General features: G+C 38.2%; 2 protein-coding genes across 5 annotated transcripts in view; one reads left to right on the top strand and one right to left on the bottom strand.

The window, feature by feature from the left end:
* Positions 1 to 1,249, bottom strand: part of CMC2 (C-X9-C motif containing 2) — a 28,584-nt gene extending 27,335 nt beyond the window's left edge. For 2 of the 3 annotated variants that reach the window (XM_070760453.1, XM_070760454.1), the window contains exon 1: positions 1,156 to 1,242. The gene's annotated coding sequence lies outside the window, so the exon portion shown is untranslated. Of the gene's footprint in view, positions 1 to 1,155 lie in introns of all 3 variants that reach the window. The other variant, XM_070760451.1, reaches the window with a different exon arrangement.
* Positions 1,158 to 17,057, top strand: CENPN (centromere protein N). 2 transcript variants are annotated; one of them, XM_070760450.1, is made up of 11 exons: positions 1,158 to 1,514; positions 4,541 to 4,721; positions 5,977 to 6,022; positions 6,781 to 6,837; positions 8,878 to 8,957; positions 10,117 to 10,293; positions 10,713 to 10,814; positions 12,404 to 12,461; positions 12,722 to 12,834; positions 15,832 to 15,952; positions 16,644 to 17,057. In XM_070760450.1, exons 1-11 carry the CDS (start codon positions 1,462 to 1,464, stop codon positions 16,766 to 16,768), a joined length of 1,113 nt encoding a protein of 370 aa, XP_070616551.1. In that variant the 5' UTR covers positions 1,158 to 1,461; the 3' UTR covers positions 16,769 to 17,057. The 2 variants fall into 2 exon arrangements, with proteins under 2 accessions (XP_070616551.1, XP_070616550.1); XM_070760449.1 differs by having other exon boundaries at positions 1,384 to 1,514; positions 5,959 to 6,022.
* Positions 17,058 to 17,315: the final 258 nt, after the last annotated feature.

Genomic DNA, 17,315 nt, shown 5'->3' on the forward strand with positions numbered 1-17,315 from the left:
TTTTTCCAGTTCAATTTTCATATCATTATGTTCAGAAATGTTCAAGCTACCAATCCCACACCAACTTTAGTAAAATAGAATGTATTTTGCTAGCAAAACTATCCATAAAGTGAAGACTATTTTAAAAAAAACGGGGGGGCGTGCATTTCATCAACAAAATAAACCAATATTCTTCAATTTTCCCAGTTCAATTTTCATATCATTATGTTCAGAAATGTTCAAGCTACGAATCCCATACCAACTTTAGTAAAATAGAATGTATTTTGCAGGCATAATTATCAATAAACCTAAAGAAAATTCACAAAAACGGGGGGGGGGGCATATTTATGTGCAAAATAAACCAATAAGGATTAATTTCTTCAGTTCAATTTTCATATCATTGTGTGCAGAAATGTTCAGACTACTTTCCAAGTGAAAAAAGTATTCAAATTGACCAAACATAAGCACTGCAAATGAAGAGTTTTCGGTCCGGGTCAGGGTGACCCGGGAACAGAAGATTTGTTACTTTTCTTAAACAGAACAGCAGGGTTAAAAGAAATATCTATCTTCTAACTTTTTTTTTCACTTTAATCAATGAATGAATAAAGGGATCTTTACAGTATATCTTTTTTTCTGTTAAGCTCTGCATCCCCTAATAAAGGGATTTCTCCAAACTTAGCAACTTTAAGAGTTGTGGACTTCAACTCCCAGAATTCCTCAGCCAGCAAAACTGGCTGACGAACCCTGGGAATTGAAGTCCACAAATCTTAAAGTTGCCAAGGTTGGAGACCTCTGCCTTAAAATATGTATTTCCAGGATAAACAACCTGATGTTCTCCAGGAATCCCAGACTACAAATCCCATATTCCTAGTCTGATTATGACTGGGGATGATGGGAGTCCTGATGCAAAACCCTGGAGAAACAAGAGAAATTGTTAAGAACATTTATTCAAATAGATTCGACGCACACACACACACATGATTTAGTTGCATAACTGTTTTATATAAATATATAAATCATTGCTATTTTTCTCCCCCCTCGCATTTATATTACTACATAAATCATTACTATTTTTCTTCTCCCTCATATTTATCTCCCTCAACTGAACTTTTCAACTCTATTTAACAGCTAGTAAAAATTAACCTAACGCTGAAATAGAAAGTTAAAATACCTTACCCGGAAGTGCGCAACCCGGAAGCGAACGGCCATCCACCCGGAAGTTATTTTTGGTTAACTTTTCGTCACAACCTCTCGACCTGTCTTCCCCCCCCCCCTCCCAACAACGACGGAGGTGGAGTCATCCAGAGCGTCGCATAAGCGCGCAATGTTGCCGGCCTGGGGAGACGTCGCATTGTGATTGGCCGATCGGCCGCGGGGGAGGCGGCGGATTGGCCAAATACGGTCCGGAGGGCGGTGATTGGGTGATTCGAATGGGCCTTTTGGGCGGCAAATGTCCTGAGGAGAAAGAAGGAGACGCCGAAAATGGCGCCGAAGAGGCGGCTGAGGAACAGCGGCGGGCAGGATCCCCCGTCGAAGTGAGTTGGGTGGGAGAACAGCGGGAAAGGAGGACAACCGCCAATCCCGAAATGGTGGCGTCTCTTTTTTCCCCCTCTACATTTCGGGGAGGAGGGGCTTTTCATCCTCACGAGTCACAACGACCCTGCGAGGTCGACCGCTGTTGTTGCGAGAGAGGCTTGAGCCGCGACGGACATCGAAGCGGCGATGGTGGTTCGTCTCTTTCTATGTGGGAGAGAGACTTGGAAATGCCTGAGTATAAGCCTCACTCCGGCTCAGAAGTTCCTGCCTGGATGGGAGACCACCAGGAAATCCCTGTTTTGACGAAGATTACAGACTAACAGAATAGGAAGGGACATTGTAGATTATCTAGTCCAGCACGCACAGCCCACTGCCCAATTATTTCACTTTAAAATAATTGGATTTAGGTAATTTTGTATTGTTTCTTTCATATGTTGTAAGTTCTCAGAGAGGAGCAGCATATAAATCCAAATAAATAAATAAATAATAATGAAATAAATAAATAATAATGAAATAAAAATAATAAATAAATAATAGTAATAGTAAATCATAGAATCAAGAATGAATGAATGTAGTAGACCCTACACCATTTCTGTCAAATAGCAATTCCAATCTCTTCTTGAAAGCCTCCAGTGATGAAAGCCCCACAATTTCAGAAGGCAACTTCTGTTCCATGGATTGATTGTTGCCACTGTCAGAAACGTCTCCTTATTTGGGGGAATGGGGCAAGGTGGATTTGCTAAATGGCTGCATGATTCATTTAATAACTGCAGTGATTTGCTTAACCACCATGGCAAAAAGTTGTAAAATTGGACCTGGCTCACTTAACCACTGTTTAGCAATGGAAATTCTTGTCTCAATTGCCCTCATAGATTGAGGGCTACCTGAATACACATGGTGTCAAGAGTTCACTCTAACCCAAATTGGCTAAGTTGGTAAGAGTGGTACAGAAAATTCAGCTGCCCAGAAAGTAGTGTACAGTAATACCTCGTCTTACGAACTTAATTGGTTCCGGGACGAGGTTCGTAAGGTGAAACAATGTTTCCCATAGGAATCAATGGAAAAGCCAATAATGCGTACAAGCCCATTAGGAGAATCCAAAATATTAAGGCTTAAAAAAAAAAAGTGGCAGCCAGAGAAAGCTGAGGCGAACACCTTTCTTCTGAGCCTTTCCCTCCCGTTTTTGCCCACCTTTCTCTCCTCATCTCCCCCACACCTTTCTCCTCCCTTGAGCTCCATGAGTCTTTTCTTCCTGTTTTTGTCCCCCCTACTCTGCCCAGCAGAGCGCCCTGTTTTTGCGATCCTGGGATTCCCCTCTTGGAATTTCCCTACAGCATTGCAAAAACGCGGAAGTCAGGAGGTGGGGTTTCCCATGGAGGGGAGCCTCAGGGGATCCCAGGATCGCAAAAACCTGCACGTGGCTTGCAACGAAAGTCCGGAGGCGGGGAATCTCAGTGGCGGCTTGGCAGGTTCGTAAGGTGAAAAAAGTTCGTAAGAAGAGGCAAAAAAATTCCAAACCCTGGGTTCGTATCTCGAAAAGTTCATATGATGAGGGGTTCGTATCATGAGGTACCACTGTATATACAAATCATTTTACCAGGAGGTATTGGAAACTCGATTTTACTAAGAAAATGGCCTGGTTGTGTTCAAGTAGACACCAGGAGTAGGGCTTTTCTGGAGTCTTTTATTATATGTGGGTTTGTTTGCCAGAGGTCTGTATCATAGAAACATAGAAGACTGACGGCAGAAAAAGACCTCATGGTCCATCTAGTCTGCCCTTATACTATTTCCTGTATTTTATCTTACAATGGATATATGTTTATCCCAGGCATGTTTAAATTCAGTTACTCTGGATTTACCAACCACGTCTGCTGGAAGTTTGTTCCAAGGATCTACTACTCTTTCAGTAAAATAATATTTTCTCATGTTGCTTTTGATCTTTCCCCCAACTAATTTCAGATTGTGTCCCCTTGTTCTTGTGTTCACTTTCCTATTAAAACCACTTCCCTCCTGAACCTTATTTAACCCTTTAACATATTTAAATGTTTCAATCATGTCATATCAGTAGTGGGTTGCTACCGGTACGGTAAAGGACAGTGCACTAGTAGCAATCACTGCAATACTGTACATGTGAAGCTTCAGTTATTTTGCGTGTGCATGCATCCCAGCATGTTTTTGTTTCTGCGCATGCAGAGGAAGCAAGATCTCGTGAGGGGGATGTCCGTGCATGCCAGATTTCAGCAATATTTTGCTTCTGCGCATGCACGGAAACAAATTGCCAAAATCTCACACACGAGTTCTCTCTGCACATGCGCAGAAACAAAAACACGCTGGGATACAGGTGCGTGCACACAAGATAAGCGAATCTGCATGCGCAGCACACCGGTAGTGGTGGTAATGGGAATCCACCCCTGGTCTGTATATGTTGTGGTTTAACATTTTCATTGAGTTATAAAATATTATAAATAGAAAAGCAGTAGGGGGAGAGAAGTGAGGAAGGATAAGAAGAAGAAAATCCAGGGCACGGATGCTGTGAAAAAACAGATTCTTGCGGGCAATAATTGCCACTCCTCCACCCTTTCCCTGGGTTGGGGCTGAGGCAGTACTTGAAACCTGTCTGGGCACATCTGTGAGAGGAGGACACACACACCCCTTCCTGGCCCAGCCAGGTCTCAATTATACATGCCAGGTCAGCTCCTTCTAGTGATTTTCTGTATGTGTTTTCTCATTTTGTCTCTCATAGTTGAGCTCTACCTATGATGTCAGTTACAGGCCTCTCAGTGGGAGAACTTGCCCAATTGGTGTCTGACTAAATACTTTTCCCCCCCACTATACATGTGTCTTTAAGTTGCCTTTTAGATTATTTTAGGATGAGCTGTCCAGCGTCCTTATTTTCAAAGTCCATACAGCACAAGACTTTGTTAAGAACCTTTGTTTCTCTTTTCATTGTCCACTATCTACTCTGTACTGTATAAAACTAAAGTGTTAGTTCTCTGAACAAAATTCTTATCTTATTTTTTTGGAGGATCTTCATCATGGATGAAACAGTAGCTGAATATATCAGAAGAACTGTACTGCGAATACCACGTTCAGAAACACCAAAAATGCTGGCTTCATGGGGGTTTCTGTCCGAGACTCAACTTCAAACTTTAAAAATTCATCATTACAAGGAAAAAGTATCTGAAGCAGTTGTTGGACTTTGTGAAGTAAGAATGAATATGAATATATACATACATGCATACATACATATATTCTTATAACAAATGTTCTCCTTTTATAGTGATAAAGATAAATTACTTGGAAAGCACAGAATTGCATATGTTTACAATTGCTCTTAATAAGATTATGTTCATAAGAGATACTGAACAATATTATTGCTAACCTCATTTTAGCCTAATATTTTTGCATTGTCAACTTACGTTATTTAGCTTATTCTTTATTCTGGTGAGCAAGGCAGCTAAGAAATTTTAAAAATATAATAGTTAAAAACATGTATTGCTGGTGAGTTCTTTTGCATAAATTGTTTCCATAAAAATAGTAAACTTAACTAAATTCTAAACTGAGTGAAACAACTTTCTTGAAGTTAACAGGTAGTGATATCTAACAATACAGTGATACCTCGTCTTACAAACGCCTCGTCATACAAACTTTTCGAGATACAAACCCGGGGTTTAAGATTTTTTTGCCTCTTCTTACAAACTATTTTCACCTTACAAACCCACCGCCGCCGCTTGGATGCCCTGCCGCCAGACTTCCATTGCCAGCGAAGCACCCATTTTTGCGCTGCTGGGATTCCCCTGAGGCTACCCTCCATGGGAAACCCCACCTCCAGACTTCCATGTTTTTGTGATGCTGCAGGGGAATCCCAGAAGGTGAATCCCAGCAGCGCAAAATGGGCGCTTCGCTGGCAACAGAAGTCCGGAGGTGGGGTTTCCCATGGAGGGGAGCCTCAGGGGAATCCCAGCAGCACAAAAATGGGTACTTCCGCTGGCAAAAGGGGTGAATTTTGTGCTTGCACGCATTAATCGCTTTTCCATTGATTCTTATGGGAAACATTGTTTCGTCTTACAAACTTTTCACCTTAAGAACCTCGTCCCGGAACCAATTAAGTTTGTAAGATGAGGTATCACTGTATTTTGAAGTCCACAGAACAAGATATGTAAACTGGAAATTCAGTTTTAAGGATTAATTGCAATGAATGGATTCCATTATTTGCAACAAAATTGTAAATATTTCATTAGTTAGTTAGTTAGTTGGATTTATATGCCACCCCTCTCCGAAGGCCCATTATATGAATGATACATTATTTCAGTGTCATTGACATAATTAGATTGAGACAATTTCAGTGATATTCCTCTATTATATATTTAATTAGTTTAATGCCTTTTAATAATGTTCCAATCTCAATATTGTATTACATACAATTGTAATACTGTTCATAAGGTATTCTTTATCTTAAAGGAGAACCAGGCAACTATCAAAGATGCAGCAGAGTTAGACTTAATTTGTAAGTAGAATCTTTTATTTAAAGAGAAGAAGAGTAAAAAATATTTTTTTTAAATCTAAATCAATTATATTATAAATTAAGTTCATTTGATGAGATTGATATGTATCCTTTCTGTGATACAATTTGAAAGCAGTTTCACTTTTTTAAGAATAGAAAATTATTCTTGTTTTCACTGCACAATATTCCATTGTTAAAATAAATCCTTTGGCAGAAGATGGAATAGAATCCTACAAGCCATTATTAGTAATACATTTATCAAATAAACAATACTAAAACAAATTGTTATATCAATTTAAAATCAAATTCTTAATGGACAAGAATTATTCTAATTACAGGTACATCATTTATCTATTCAGAGATAATAAATTGAAGTTTTCCTTTCCCATATAACAATAGTCAGGATTATAATGAATTTGATAATCTAACTCTGAATTTTTAGCTAAGGAGATAATTCCTTTGGATTGGATTTTGATTTACAGCTTGTTAACATTTTCAAAAAATTGTACCATCTCTAACAATCTTACGACTTGAAAACACATATTTTAGTCTTCTGTTGGATGTTACTGTTTATATCTTCAAAAACAATGAGTAAAGAATAGAGATTAACTCGATTAATGTAAAAATTATTTAAATGTAAAAAATAGTAATACTGGCATTCCTGAAATTCATTTTATGGAGGAAGGGCTTTGTCATAATGTTCATGAAGTTTTTATTAAGTTACTATACCAAGTAGTCACTCTGTGATTATTATTTTTTAGACAACTACACCTATCAAGATAAAAACACCTGGATTGTTTACCAAATGACTAGAGAAGGTAAGTACCCATAATTTACCTATAGTTATTCTAAAAATAATTGACTATATTGAAATGTTTTATGTTTTAAATTAATACAGTAGAATTTTCCATCATGTTATTTTGAAACTACAGCTAGAACAAATGTTTTTTCTTAACTGGCCTAACCCCATTTTCATTAATAAGTTTGATTCATCAATCTTCTGGATTCTTCTTCTGTTAAATTGATAATAAATGAGTTAAATGATGAAAATGGGAGTGAATATCCTTCGTTTACATGTATACCTTCCTTGTAGTGTTTCTACGGCTCCTGAGAACCAGTGTAGCAGTGAAGGGTTGCTCCCAGTTCGGTCTGGTTCTAAGAACTGGTAGCGTCGGTGGCGGGAGGTTATGCTTCTGTGCATGGACAGAAGTGGCAAGTGTGCGCGCAAACCGATAGTAAAGGGTTTTAGAACCTACTGCTGCAATGTCGTCTAGTGGTTAAAGGTTTAGAATTAGGAGAACAAATTTCAAATTCTTCAACCAGTCACATACATGTAGACCTTGATTTACAAACACAATTGAGCCCAAAATTTCAGTTGCTAATAGGGAACAGTTGTTAAATGAGTTTTGCCACATGTTACTACCTTTCTTGCCACAGTTGTTAAGTGAATCACTACAGTTAGTAATGTGGTTCTTAAGTAAATTTGACTTCCTTGTTGACTTTACTTGTCAGAAGGTCGCAAAAAAGTGATCACATGACCCTGAGACCCTATCAGACATATGAGCCAGTTGCCAAGCATCTGAATTTTGATCATGGGACCGTGGGGTTACTGCAATGGTTGTAAGTGTGAAAAATAGTCCCAAGTCACTTTGTTCAATGCCATTGTAACTTTGAACAGTCACTAAATAAATTGTTATAAATTGAAGACTACCTGTACTCCCAATCCAGCCTATTTGACAGGTTTGTGAAGCTGCAGTGGATATTTTTTTCTAAAGCCTTTAGCTTCTGGGAAATAAGGGAATATAAATCAAATAAATAAATACCTATTATGGTGATATTAAACTGAAAGAAAATGCATAGCAAAAAAATTAACACATTTGCCAAAACATAAAATGAGTTAAAAATACCCCATTTTAAATCAGATTTTTTTCCTCCCTATTAATAAAACTGCCAAGAGATGTCTATTTAATTTTATGGTCAAAGAATAAAAGAAGCTTGCCCTGTACTTGCCTTATTATTAATCCCATGTAGTTTCAGCTATGGAAGCCTGCTTGTTCTAGAGCAAAACTAGATGTTGTGTGATACTTCAAAGACTGAAATATTACTTATGTCATCTATCAGCAGTGTAGGAATCATAGATACAGAGGCAAAGCTGTTCTGAGCTAGGAATGACGCCTCTATTGTTGAGAGACCTGTTCTCTCTGAGTATGCTATTCAGATCTCCCTCCCCCCAACTCTGTGCGTGTGTGTTCAGAGAGCTGTCTTGCTCAGGACTTGCTGCTTATTTTTATAACAAAATTCTTGTATATTTAATTACAATGATTGGCTTACCCCAAAGATAGATAACTGGTAACAGGTTAATATACAGCATACAGATAGATCATATAAGCAAGCAGGTGAGTGCATGATTGTTAGTTTAACTTTTTGCTCTTAGCTAGAACAATAGAAGAGCTGAATAAGTAGGTTATGTTTACCCTAGATACACAGAGAATACAGCAAGTAACCTTTAGACTTAAATAGAACAGAGGAATAAGATGTTTAGTCAATATAATGACAAGATAGGCTTTCTTAATCCTTAGCAATAATTGACAATAACCTACAAGCAGTCTTCTGCTTGTACTGATATGCTGACATTTTTGGAGGCTCCTCAGAAATAGGCAGTTGTCTAAAAACATCTAGAAATCATCAGGTTGATGAAAGTTGGTTTGTATAAACATGAATGGTCTTGAATCGCCTTTATCATTGTTAAAAGTTATGGAAAATTGCAGCCTTCAGTGTAAAAGTAACCCTTTACCTTATTTTGTATAAAAATGTGTGTGTTAAATGATACCCAGTTTAATATCTTTTATTATTTGCAGATGATGAAGATGCAAGCATTTTTAATTGGACAACTTTCCAAAATAAATTTAAATGCACTCTGCTGACTGTTTTGAAAAATGTAAGAATAATCCATGAAAATATTTACTCTCTAAATTAGATTATATTTAACCTAATCTACTAAATCATTTAAATGTTAAACAATTTGACATTAAAGGGAAGGAGTCTCCATGATGTCAAAACCCCGCCCCTGGAATCCCCTCGTGGGCGGGAAGCAAATAGGATACCCCGCCTCCTTTTGCTTGCAGCGCCATTCCCGAGGCGGGGAAATTTTGGGCTTGGAGGCGGCGCGGCTCTCCACCCCTGTTGCGCCCATTGCCCAGGGCAACCTTAGCTCACCCTGGCGCTCTTTGGAAAGGGGAGGGGGACGGCGGCAGGCAGAGGAGATTTCTACCCCCCCAATCTCCCTGCCTCCGTGCCACCGCCCGCTGTCATCTGAGACAGCGTGTGTGTGAGAGAGAGAAAGACACACACAAACACTTTCACACACATATTTACACAACACTCACACACACTCTCACACACACACACCGCGGTGTTCGAGCAAACGCCGAACCTGAACACGAACTTTTTTAAAAGCTCAGGTTCGGGTTCGGTATGCCAAACACCGCAAAGTTCAGCCCGGACCCAAACTATGCAAGTTCGGTTTGCCCAACACGATTGACAAACTAAAATGAACTTGATGGTAACAATCAGAAGCTAATCACCTATGAAATGTATTATATAACATAAGATATTTCATTCTGTATCTGACCTTATAAAACTGACATTTTAAAAATAGTTTAACTGTTCACTAATAGCTGTGCTGGCTTAGCACAATGATGGTTAACCTTTTTGGCACTGTGGCACCCAGCATGTGTTCGGCGCCTAGCTGCTTTTCTGGGTTCCGTCACACATGTGTGCTGGATGGCGCGCATGCGCCTACAGAACCCAGAAGAGCAGCTTATATCCACAGAGAGGGCACTGCATGCCACCTATGGCATGTTTGCCATAGGTTCACCACCTTGGGCGTAGCACTTTATACAGTTGCATTAGCCATAAACAGGAGTGTATATATTATTTTAAACTAAAGCAAAGGCATTATGCCTTTGTGTTTTGTGTTAGGTAGGCTGTTGGGTTTGCCTGTAATGCACATGTGAGAAACTTATATCTTATTTATTTTTGCAATATTTTACTATGGTTTAAACAAGCCACTACTTTCTCCTTTCTCTTTACATCAGGCAACTATCAGCTTTAAAGAATATGAAGACAATGCAGTGTGGATTCGAATTGCATGGGGAACTCCGTACACAAGGCCTAATCAATACAAGCCAACCTACATAGTTTACCATTCACAAACCCCTTATGTCTTTATAACCAATCCTAGGGTTAAAAAAAATAACACTTTGCTCTTTGAGGTAAATATATTTTGCATTTAATTATTTACCTTTATTTTCTTTCAAAGTCATTTTTGATATAACAAATTGATATTTTGATTTTCTGAACTAATGTATGCTTAAGTATCGTAACTGGAAAATGGGAAGAACAACACGGGGTGGCGCAGTGGTTAGAGTGCCGCACTGCAGGCTACTTCAGCTAACTGCTAGCTGTAGTTCAGCAGTTCAAATCTCACCATCGGCTCAAGGTTGACTCAGCCTTCCATCCTTCCGAGGTGGGTAAAATGAGGGCCCAGGTTGTTGGGGGCAATATGCTGATTCTCTAAACTGTTTAGAGTGGGCTATAAAGCACTATGAAGCTGTATATAAGTCAAAACTCTATTGTTATTGCTAATACATTCCTGTTTTACTTAAAAGATTGCCTCCATTTTCATTTGAAGGCTCTGCTGGCTGCTACCAATTACAAAGACATCCATGAAATGGGTCTCCGAAGCCATTGCTTAGAGTCTCTTAAAGTTATTTTGTTTAAAAGATCTTCCCAGGTGAGCCTCTTCTCTCTTCTAAGCCAAAGTCGGGGTTGTGTTTTGTTTTGTTTTGTTTTGTTTTGTTTTCGGCCTCTTCAGTGGTAAAATCAAATTATTTTACTTCTGATTCTGTAGATATGGCTTGGTGGGCGGTACAGGGGAAGGATACTGCACAATCTCCATTCTTAGCCAACACTGGGACCAGCCACAGATGGTATTTGCCAGTTCTCTGAACTATTCAAAATTTCTGTTACCGGTTCTCCTAAACCTGCTGAATTTCACCCTTGGGCCTCTTTCTAAGAGTCCCAATGGGTGAATATAACTTCTTTAAAGAGATCACATTGCAGTCCTGCAAAGCTGGATAATCTCTTAACAAGATAAACTTAACCCTGTGGGATATAACTAACATTTCACCTTAGCCATGTGTATTTCCTTGTTTCTACCTTCTCCACTTCTGCCTTGTTTTTCTGCCAGTTAAAAAGTTATTAGTGGCTTCTATGGTTATTCAGCTGAACGCATAAAGATTTTTCTAAATTCAGAATTAATGTATTTTTCAGAGTATAAGACACACCTTTTTCCTCCCTAAAAAAGGTTAAAAATTCAGGTGTGTCTTATACTCTAAATGTAGCTTCCCACTCCCCACAAAGCTGTTTTTTCCCAGCTCTAACTAAGAGCTAAGGATCTTCCCAGCTCTTACTTTGCAGGTTCTTTCATTGTTACTCTTTGCGAAGAATGTTTTCCAAGCCCTAAGTCTTTGCAGGGTTTTTTTTCATTGGTCTAACATGCTCCAAATGTTTCTTTCCAGCCCTAACCCGGTTCTAATAATTTTCCCAGCTCTTACTGGCTTGCAAGCTTATTACTCTCTCTGAATAAGGTTTTTTAAAGGCCTAACCAGGGGATAAAATAATGTGCTGAAGCTGACTAGACTAAGGATGCTAGCCAGATGAATATCTGGTAAGCATATTCTTTTCCATACTTTCCTCCCCAAAAACTAAGGTGTGTCTTATACTCTGAAAAATATATCTATCTATCCGTGGAATAAGATTGAGTACTGAGAAAAAAGTGGATTTGCAGGTACAAAACCAATGAGTATGAAACCATTCTGTATGGGTCTTGCACATTTTGAAATTCCATAGTTGGTCATGAGGTACAGAGCAGGGGTGGATTCTACTTACCTTCCCCACTGGTTTGCATTGGAACACAAGTGCACATTTTGCATACACATGTCACTTCCTGTAAATGACCCCCGGCGCATGCACAGTACTAAAAGAAGACTGCGCAAGCCCAGAAGAAAAAAACAAGATGGACCCGCCTATGTGCCACTGAGAGAATCAGCTCTGGGCATGGCAGGCCTGTGTCTCCGCCAGTTCCAACGACCCAGGCACCCATGTTACTACCGGTTCTATAGAACCGGTCCAAAGTGGGAGGAACCCACCTCTGGCACAGAGATTAATGTCGAGTATTTCTGCACTAAGACTTCCTTTAAAAAAATAAATAAAATAAAGTTGCTACACAGAGTTTTCTTAGTATTTCTAAACATCACTCACAAGAAAATGTACCAACTTAACATTTTGGTACTACCTCTCTGTTCCTTATTTCTTTTTCAGAACTTTCAGACACATCTCCCTCGACCTCTACAAGAAAAAAACAGTGCCCTGGAAAATGGTATTGTTTTTAAATCAAAATTATTTCTTTATATTAGAAGTTGACAAACCATGCACAGTGCACAGCCATCCCTATGGAAGTTCCCTTGGCCCCACTGAGCATATGCCTTAGGATACCTAACAGATGGAGGCTCAGTTATCCTCGGGGCTGATTTCTTAACATTTTGGCATTTGGGGGCTAATGGAACGTAGAACAATATTGCAGTTTATGCTAACCATGTTTTCAGTACATTGAGGTGTTTTTAACATTTTGTTTTCCAGTTGATCCAAGAATAATTCTTGAAGATAAACACGAAAAGGAGAGAATTCAAAAAGTCAATTGGGAAATTTTTGGCGATGGTCCTCAACCAAAATTAGAAAACGCACAATACAAGGTTAATTTCAATTTTACATAGACACTGGCATTTTGGGCTCTTTATACTTATATTCCAGAGATTCCACGATTGTTCTAATTTTCTATTCTTAATTAAGTTGACTTCCAAAGGCTGTGAGCTTCTTACAGTGTTAACATCAAAAGATTAAAACAAAACTCAGGTAATACAACTATAACCAATCAGTCCAATGTATACGGTTGCACATAACAAATGATTATACAAAGGCCCTTCATGGTCACAACCTCCATTTGCTTTTTCAAACAGAAGCAGCAAATCCCCTCTTAAATTGTGAGGGTTTATCCCTGGATTCAGGCACCTGCTGAACACATTGTGTTGGTAGGATTGACCAAGGCCTGTTTCACCTTATCCAGGCCCTAATTGCCTCCAGTAAGCAGGATGGTGCCACCATTGCATCTCCTGTTCAGCCAGGATAAGGATATATTGTTGGGGATTGTTAGCATATTCATAAGAAAGGCACATGGTGGCTAAGACACTGAGCTTGTTGATCAGAAGGTTAGCAGTTCAACAGTTCAAATCCCTAATGCCACGTAATTGGGTGAGCTCCTGTTACTTGTCCCAGCTTCTGCCAAGTTCGAAAGTATGTAAAAAAATGCAAGTCAAAAAATAGGGACCACTTTGGTGGGAAGATAACAGCATTCTGTGAGCCTTTGGTGTTGAGTCATGCCGGCTACATGACCACAGAGACGTCTTCGGATAGGCCTGGCTCTTTGGCTTTGAAATGGAGATGACATTGCCCCTACAGCTACAAATAACTAGCCTACATGTGCGGGGGAACCTTCACCTTTAAAAGTGAGAGAGAGAATGTCATTCCAAATCAATGCACTGCAGGGTGAAAGTGCTTTCATTGAAGATTATGGACCATAATCTACACCCAGTGTTTCTTAACTTGGGTAGCTTGAAGATGTATGGACTTCAACTCCCAGAATTCCCCAGCCACCAAGGTTGAGAAACACTGATCTACATGCTGCCAGTGTGAATTGCTACATATATGTCTATCTTCCCAAGCTTAAGACTTTTTAAAATTTATTTATTTAGATTTCTATGCCTCCCTTCTCAACTGACTCAATTTTAATACAATCAGTAACAATGCTGAATAAATTAGTGTATTTAAATTGAAGTTCTGCTTGTTTTGGGTTGTGTATTAGAACTATGTATTTTTTTTCCACAAGAGGGCACTCTTTGATTTTTCATGTGCGTATTTCTTACAGTTGTATTTAATATACCCTTAGTACAGTGTTCCCTCGATTTTCGCGGGTTCAAACTTCGCAAATAGCCTATACCACGGTTTTTCAAAAAATATTAATTAAAAAATATTTCACGGGGTTTTTTTTCTATACCACATTTTTTCCCGCCCGATGACATCATACATCATCGCCAAACTAATAATTTTTGCAAATAAATAACAAAAAAATAATTATGGTTAATAAATAATTATATTTATAAATATCAGGATTACTAAGTGTCTTATTCAATGGTGAATACCAGTAATAATGGTGAGTAAATTGTTGTTAAGGGAATGGGAAATGGTAATTTAGTGGTTTAAAGTGTTAATGGATGGCTTGTGTTAAGTGTTAATGGATGGATAGCCAAAAATGGTGTATTTACTTCCGCATCTCTACTTCGCGAAAATTCGACTTTTGCGGGCGGTCTCAGAACGCATCCCCCGCGAAAATCAAGGGAACACTGTAATAGTAAATTATTCTTGAATAAAATAGTTGCAGCATATGAAAATGAAATCTGAATAGATGCCAAGGAGCTTTTGTTAATCAAATTAATTTTGCAATTATTGTTTTGAAGAAGAAAAAATTCAATTTTGGGGAATATTGACTAAAGTTACTGTATTTTTCGCAGTATAAGATACATCTGAGTATAAGATGCTCCTAGATTTTAGAGGTGGGGAAAAAAGTATTCTGAAACAAATGTACTAATATATTATTTAACAAAATACCAATGTAGCAGAATACTTTTTACAAACATGTATACTTTTTACAACTGTGTGCACTTTTTACAAACTTCAAACATGACAGCTTTAAGACTAGTGGACTTCAACTCCCAGAATTCTTCTCCAGTCATGCTAGAGGGGTATTAAGAAGGCAAAAACAGCCCCCCTTTTTAAAAAAAAAAAAAAAAAAAGGGCTATTTTACACCTGTGTTCCCACACACACATACACAAAATTGGATCAAGCAAAAGGTTTGGGGAGCCTGCAGAGAGCTCCTGGGTAATGGCAAAAATGGCCCCGGTTTTTTTGCAAAGAATGGCCTTTTTTGCCCGGTTTTTCACAAAAACAGGGCCATTGTTGCCATCACCCAGGAGCTCTCTGCAGGCTTCCCAGACTCTGTCCAAAAATGGGATGTGGGAGCGGGGCTTTGGGACAGCAAAATTGGCTGCATTCAGTATATAACATGCACTGACATTGGGGAGGGAAAAGGTTCATCTTATACTCAGAAAAATACGGTATATAAGAATGCTACAGATACATTTTAAAATGTCTTTATCATGAAGCAGCTAAGATGTTTGAGTTGGATCAGCTCAGGAACATTAAAGTTCATGTTCCCATTCTGTCATAGAAACCGCAGGTAATTTGGGGGTCTTTTTTAAAAAAGCTCATCCTAACTCACTATTGCTGGGGGATCAAATTGGGATAACCTAATATGTTGGGCTCTCTTCCATATTGGGCCAAAGATGAAGGAAAGTAAATTTAGGGATTTATGGCATAAATGTGATTTATTATATATATATATATTTGTTAGTAATATGTATCTCTTAAAGGCTATCTCTGTGGAGATTTTCCTGCAGTTTATCCCCATGACAGGAACCATGTGAATTAGTTTGGGCTTAAAATTGGGCTGGTCCAAACTCATGCAATGACTTTTAATGGCTAGAAGATGATTTGAATGTGAATCTCCCTGGAACCTTAACAATGATATCACACTGATGTATTTACATTTTCTGGATTTTGTTTGTTGTTATTACAGCTTGAAACAGTGTTTAAAAGTGAAAAAGTAAGCATTCTGAATACTGATGAGCCATTTAGATGTATGGTCAAGTTTTCTAGTCCTCATCTTCTAGAAGCCCTTAAGGCTCTAGGGCCTTCTGGTAAGTATTGCAATTATGGTAGAACCTAAAAGCCTCTATTATATAATTTTTTTACGGAATAAAACTGCCTATAAAACCAAAGATTCATAGGTCTTTCCATAATGATGCAAATTACTCATTTGAGTTCCTTCCTTGCCAACCAATTTAAACTGCATTTTAAAAACTAGTGTGGGGGATGATTGGGCTCATCCTAATTAAGCATCTGATGAAATAAACTCAACTATATTCAAATGTAGACATTTGAATTCTGTAGTAGCTGGTTCATTCTAATATGAATTAATAAGGCAAAGGTCTCTTTTAGGCTGCTCACTGTAATAGCCTCTTTTAAATTTCTCATGTGAATGAGTAGCGTTAATGCATGCAGAATTGTATTTTAATTCTGGGTGGATATAGTACCTGAATTCTCCCATTTTGATTTTGCACCTTGCCAAAATGTCACCAGACTTAAACAGCTTTTAGGCAAGATCTCAAGCATAGTTTTGGACAAAAAAAATCATGAGCATTGTAGTTTAAAATGTCATATTGCCAACCCTTGCCTGAAACAGATTTTGATCCCAAGTCATTGTGTCATGCTACTATATATGGGTTTATGCAGTGCTTTTAAAACACATCAAATTCCTGAACTTCCAGGTTTACTTATACAGCTGTAAGTGATCATATATTATTGATTTTTATTATTTTTTTACACTAGGAATAGCAGATGCTCCTCTTTCACCATTACTCACCTGCATCACTCGAAAAGCTAGGAATTATTTTAAAATCAGAGAGAAAAAAGAAGATATTTCACAAACCAGTAATACCTTCCAAGTAGATTGAAGAACAGAGACAGATATGGACTTCTCTCTCTCTCTTTCTGTCTCTGCATCTTTCATGTTACTGTATGGTTTGCCGAAAAATGACCTTTATAACTTGGAAGGATGAAACACTCCCTGTATTTTAACCAATAACTCTTCATATGAGTGCCATATTCTTCTGAAGCAAACCATGCAAAAAAGACTTTAGAAATTGAACAATTCACAGTATTATCCTTGTGAGATTTTATAAATTATTATCAGTGAAGGTTTGTATATTTTTATGATGTAATTAATAAAAGTACCACTGAAAATGACAATTTGATTTTAAGTTTGTTAGTTAACCGATGCATGTGAGATAAATAAGCCTATAAAATTGTAATGACCATGTAATTTTCAGACAAGGATAGATAACAAAGCTGCTAAAATTAACTGCATTCCATTCTGATCTGTTGAACATAAAATTTACTTTTCATTCTAGTTTGAAAGATGACTAGCTTGCATTCTATTTGACATTAAGGGAAAGCCACTGGCCCTTTTCCGTGGCCAACATCAATATATAGGCCTATATG

This window comes from Erythrolamprus reginae, chromosome 9 (assembly GCF_031021105.1).
Source record: "Erythrolamprus reginae isolate rEryReg1 chromosome 9, rEryReg1.hap1, whole genome shotgun sequence".
In the NCBI taxonomy this organism is placed as follows: Eukaryota; Metazoa; Chordata; class Lepidosauria; order Squamata; family Dipsadidae; genus Erythrolamprus; species Erythrolamprus reginae.